Source organism: Durio zibethinus, chromosome 8, assembly GCF_047325235.1.
Source record: "Durio zibethinus cultivar Kanyao isolate XHJ-2024 chromosome 8, ASM4732523v1, whole genome shotgun sequence".
Lineage (NCBI taxonomy): Eukaryota > Viridiplantae > Streptophyta > Magnoliopsida > Malvales > Malvaceae > Durio > Durio zibethinus.
In genome coordinates, this window is record NC_143169.1 from 26,670,554 (window position 1) to 26,676,553 (window position 6,000).

General features: G+C 35.1%; 1 protein-coding gene across 2 annotated transcripts; it reads left to right on the top strand.

The window, feature by feature from the left end:
* The first annotated feature begins 1,541 nt into the window (after positions 1-1,541).
* LOC111278331 (putative galacturonosyltransferase 4) lies at positions 1,542-5,798 on the top strand. Of its 2 annotated transcripts, XM_022864997.2 has the most exons (9): positions 1,542-1,805; positions 1,955-1,989; positions 2,064-2,105; positions 2,196-2,268; positions 2,366-2,538; positions 3,255-3,517; positions 3,720-4,077; positions 4,330-4,905; positions 5,250-5,798. In XM_022864997.2, the coding sequence occupies exons 1-9, from the start codon at positions 1,703-1,705 to the stop codon at positions 5,523-5,525; spliced, it is 1,899 nt and encodes a 632-aa protein (XP_022720732.2). In that variant the 5' UTR covers positions 1,542-1,702; the 3' UTR covers positions 5,526-5,798. The 2 variants fall into 2 exon arrangements, with proteins under 2 accessions (XP_022720732.2, XP_022720734.2); XM_022864999.2 differs by lacking the exon at positions 2,366-2,538.
* Positions 5,799-6,000: the final 202 nt, after the last annotated feature.

Genomic DNA, 6,000 nt, shown 5'->3' on the forward strand with positions numbered 1-6,000 from the left:
CTCTGAGTTGACTTGAACATATCCCTTTCTTGACAGAAATCTGGAATAAATGGAACGGCACAAGAAGAAGAAGAAGAAGAAGAAGAGGAGGAGGAGGAGCGGGAGATTTTTACTGCGATGACGTACAACAATTACAAATATTATCTACGTAAACCCTAAAAATATTTTATTAATATTATATTAAATTAAAATTATTAAATTAACTTTAGATTGAATCATTATATATATATATATGATTTAAATATAAAAATAATATTTTAATATCAAACTCAAACAAAACAAATATATATTTTATAAAATCAAATTAAAATCAAAACATACAAAAATCAATTTCAAACTCACCGTTATCGTATCTAATTTTGAGTATTCTATATCTCTCTAAAATAGATATAGAGAAGCATGGTAACAAAAAAAAGTGAGCAGTCTGCCGACACCTTTGTTTTTAATGCCACGTATAGATATCGATACAAATACTGACAGCTCACTACAGTTAGACACCCAACTCAATGGCACGCAGCAACACAGACAAATAAGTCAAGAGTGAGAGTTGTTAGCCCCATTGCCGAAAAAAAGGCAACTCTTACGTTTTTATTTAGCCGAAATGAAGTTTTATATTACTACTACTACCAATGTCTAATAATATTTACACGTTTGTTAGTGTACTTTGTAGTGGTTTGATTATAATTGGATTCCGATTCAACCGATTATTTTTTTGATTATATTAATATTATGATTATCTTGGTAAATATTAACATGCAATGTAGAATGTTGTAAATATATAAATGACCTGATAGTTTTTTTGAGGGGACCTAATCACTTTTTTAATTTCGAATACCGAAAGCTTTCGATGATGATGATGATGATGATATTAGTCGACAGTAGACGAGGACTTGAATATGAAATGCTACTGAAAAATCAAAGTGGGAGTAAGAAACCCCCAAATAAAATATGAAATACTACTGCTTCCAATAATAGTGTTAATCAAATTATCAATTTTTGTTTAGAAAAGTATGAAAAGTGATTAGTTAAGCTGATTTGATATTTACAATACATTTTTAATATATCATTTTTTTTGAATTGATAATCATATAAAATATATTCTACCTTTTAAAATAAAAATTTAATCGAAATAGTTTTAAAAATTCCATTAGCAACGAGTAAGGAGAAAAGGAAAATGAGAGAATCACAATAACAATGACGCGTATCAGCGGGGTTTGCAATTGGTTGAAGTGCCAAAATCACCCGAATCAGGAATCATAAGCTAAGCCCTGCTTCTTCAATACCTGGAAGTACGTGGAACCAAAAATTAGCTTACAAATTTTTGCATAAAAAAGTTGTCCAACACGACACGAACATGCCACAGCAATGATTGACCATTGACCAATTAAAAAAAAAAAAAAAAAATAGTGCTACTCCTCATCCAAAAATAAATAAATAAATAAATACATATATACAGTAAATAATGTGAAAGGGCATCTGTCTCTCTCTCTCCTCTCTCATCATCCAGATCGTTTATCTAATCCACAACTGAACTAGAACTAGAGCCGTTCTTCTCTCTCTCTCTGTTGTACTTTCTTTTCATCTTTGCAAACAAATTACTAAACACACAGGAACAGGGGTTTTTGTTTTCTTTATTTTCTTTTATTGCTTGTTGTTGTGTTAAAGAAATGCGAAAATTATTGTAAAAATATAAAGGAAAAAGATGAAGGTTAGGCATATAGTGTTGTGTTTGCTGTCGGTTTCCGTCATTGCCCCCATCTTTCTTTACACTGATAGGGTCGGCACCTTCCTCAGCCTCTCTTCTTGTATGTATATTTCTGTTACTCTTTTTCCTTTTTTTTTTTTTTAAAAGTAATTATGGGCTTGCCTTTCATTTTTCCTGTTTCCCTTTTTTGACGCTGATCTCTCTTTCTTTTTTTTTTTTTTTTGAAAAATTTAACGGCAATTTCTGCAGCAAGACGCAACTTTCTTGATGATATTGCAGCTTTTGTAAGTTTCTTTCGTCTTTCCTTGCGTTTCACAATAATAATAGTGTGAACCACAATAATTTTTTTTCTCTGCAGACGCTGTCCGGCGATACTAGGCATCTCAATGTTCTTCCCCAGGTAGTAATATAGCAGATTTGTTGCCCAGGGCAGGCATTTCGTTGATTGCTTTCAGATCTAACGCCTTCAATCTCTAATTTTTCGTCATAGGAAACTTCCACCGTCCTCAAAGAACCGGTTGGAATCGTATATTCTGACCACTCTACCAATTCCTTTTCCAAAGGTAAATGATTTTTCTTTTTCCTTTTTCTTTGTACATTTAAAGAACAAATTTTTTTACTTTTAATTTGGGCAATGCGAATGTGAATTGATGGTGTTAGATTTCCAAACGACAAAGACGAGGGAGCATAAATCAACACGAATGCTTTCTGCTACAAATGAAGAACGTCAAACCCAATTACACAACCCCGTAGCAATTAGACAGGTCACCGATCCTGCTTCTGCGAATCTCACCCCTACCCTCGATTCCCATTCCAGTGCATCTAACCACTTGGTAATTTCTTCCTTTTTTTTTTTTTGTGTTTCATTTCATTTCTTCATTTTCTGAACCTGTTCAGAGCTTTGCTTTTAGCTTTCGACAACTATAAATCGGCCCACTTTTTCTTCTTTTCATATTGCTATAGCATGTTGCTTTTCATCCCGGTTTCTGTTGATTTTGAATTCTGTATAGCCCCGTTTCTTTTAATTTTATTATAACCTACTTCTCTGGTTGGTTGCCTCTCATCTTGTAAGGATTTTGACACTGTTTGTGCATCAGTAGGTAGAGCTCGTTTGGTTACAATGGAAATGCCAATTTTCCCCTTCTATAAATTCTAAACATTGGCTATATAAGGTGCTTTACTTGTTAGCAATAGGGAGATGTGACTCTACCCTTAATCTTCTACTTCTACCTTATAATTTCTCTTTCCATGTCTTGATGTTAAAGGTTTCCTTCAATTTTGGATTGCATATCAAAACTAATACTTCATTGATAAAGGTCGTGTAAGCTTTAACTTCGAAGAGATGTTATTCACTAACCCTTTCTAGATTGTTGGCACTTTGTACTGCTTTTTTTCTACCAATAATTGCTTTGTATTTAAAAATAATTGTTTCTCTTAAGTTAAAACCAGTTTCTCAATGGTGCACATTTCCAGGTTTCATAAAAAAAGGAAACTTTGAACCTAAATATGGACTTAGTTAACAATTTTACCCTCTTTACTCTATCAATAGGCTATAAAACTTGAGCAACAACCCACTCAGTCGTCTGGCAAGATTGATCAGAAAGGGCATTCAGATAACAAATCTGACAGATTGACTGAACCAGCAGATGCTAAGGTACGCCACCTCAAGGACCAGCTCATCCGTGCAAAAGTCTACCTCTCTCTTTCAGCCATTAAGAACAACCCACATGTTACAAGGGAGCTTCGATTGCGGATTAAGGAAGTTTCACGTGCTCTTGGTGATGCAGCCAATGACACTGATCTGCCGAAAATGTAAGTCTTCTCTCTGACCGAATGACTGCTGCACTCTGTTTAAACTTTAAATCTTAATTTCTTTTCATTTGTCAAATTCTATTTGGCATGCTTTCCTTTTTCTTTCTTTTTTCATTTTCAGCCACCCAAGCTTTTGAAGGATTTTAGGTGTAGAATGTGGTTTCCACATTGCTTTAATCTGTTAATGTGGATCTTATTGCAGTGCCTTTGAAAAATTGAAAGCAATGGAGCAATCATTAGAAAAAGTTAAGCAGATTCAAGATGACTGTGCTGCTATGATCAAGAAGCTTCGGGCTATGCTCCACTCAACTGAAGAGCAACTCCGAGTGCACAAAAAACAGACCATGTTCTTAACACAATTAAATGCAAAAACACTTCCCAAGGGTCTTCATTGCCTACCTTTGCGTCTTACTACCGAGTATTATTCCTTGAATTCTTCACAACAGAACTTTCTAAATCAAGAGAAATTAGAAGACCCCTGGCTGTACCATTATGCACTTTTCTCGGATAATGTTTTAGCAGCAGCAGTTGTTGTAAACTCAACTGTCTCCCATGCTAAGGTAAATGTTCTCTTCTATAGAGACTCAGCTTGTACTTCCTTTGGTTGCTAGTAGAAAGAGAAATGGTTTATCACTTTTAATCTTAAGATTGCCATTGTCATTTATTTTTAATTTTTCACCCATGGGAAGTATGTTGGAGCACATGTGCGTGCATGCATGTTTATAAAATAACTTGATATGTAAATAAGGACATTTGAGCCCCTGCTTTTGGTTGACAAGTTGAACTCATCAAATTCACCTAATTCCTGGCAGCACCCTTCAAGTCATGTTTTCCACATTGTTACGGATAGGCTTAATTATGCGGCAATGAAGATGTGGTTTCTAGGTAATCCACCAGGGAAAGCCACTATACAGGTGCAGAGCATTGAAGAATTTACATGGTTAAACTCAAGCTACAGTCCAGTCCTTAAGCAGTTAGGTTCTCCTTCCATGATTGATTATTACTTCAGGGCATATCGGGCTAGTTCTGATTCAAATTTGAAGTTCCGGAACCCAAAATATTTGTCTATCCTGAACCATCTTCGGTTTTACCTACCTGAGATCTTCCCAAAGCTCAATAAAGTGTTGTTCCTAGATGATGATATTGTTGTCCAGAAGGACCTTAGTGGTCTTTGGTCTCTTGATTTGAAGGGCAATGTTAATGGTGCTGTTGAGACTTGTGGAGAAAGCTTCCATCGGTTTGATCGGTACCTTAACTTCTCAAATCCTTTAATCTCAAACAACTTTGACCCACATGCTTGTGGATGGGCATATGGAATGAATATTTTTGATTTGGAGGAGTGGAGGCGGCAAAACATCACAGAGTTATATCATAGATGGCAGAAGCTGGTAAGTGATCTTTAAATCCTGGCTGATCAGATAATAAAATAGGCATGAGAGTTCCTTAGAAACCAAGTTAGTTTATTTTGTTCGCTTTGCAAGTCTTAATTAGTGATCACATAATTACCCTTGTTAAGTGGAAGCTTGTTTGACAATTTTTTTCAGCCGCTGTCATGAATATGATTTCACTTGTTTCTGAGTGCTGACATAAATGCAAAAGACTAGGTTGTGAGTTTTATTTAAGTTTTTTTGAGTTCATTGTGGATGTACCCTATACTTAAAGAGTATGTGGTGTTATGCTGGTGTATTATCTTTTTTTCTTTAAATTATTTTGAAAGAAATTTTATTTGCAGAATCATGACAGGCAATTGTGGAATTTGGGGACGCTGCCTCCTGGCCTCATAACATTTTGGAAACGCACTTTTCCCCTTGACAGATATTGGCATGTGCTCGGGCTTGGTTACAATCCTAATGTCAAGCAGAGGGAGATTGAGCGAGCTGCTGTTATACACTATAATGGCAACTTGAAACCATGGCTGGAGATAGGCATATCCAAGTATAAAAACTATTGGGCAAAATATATAGATTATGATCTTACGTATTTGCGAGATTGCAACATCAATCCGTAGAAAGTCTACATGGGATATCCTTAACATTAAAGTTTCGTGGTGACCTATTTTGGGTATGCATATTTGCGAGTCTACATCACTTTGTTGGTTATTCTGTTCGGAGGTATCGGGTTGAATTTTTCTTGTATACATTGTCAATTCTGTTTTTTGATTTTTTGGTTTCTTGCCACAATGTGTGACAAGTAACATTGATATGGCTATTTTTAGCTACTTAGGTGGAAATGCAGGTGTATTCGTATATGATTGGTAATCGAGATGCTGCTTTTTATTTTCTTCTCTTTTTGCATTGTAATATTAGAAAATTTCATCTCTTGCATTGCAGCTGTATAATTATCGGTATTATGATCACAGTGTTGTTTCGTTCATCAGAATTCACAGCTCAGCTTGCGCGGATTGGTTAGGATTCCTTCATTAGTGGTAGTAAATAATAAATTAATTAAATAAACATTAACGGTTAGCTATTGACCCATGTCAT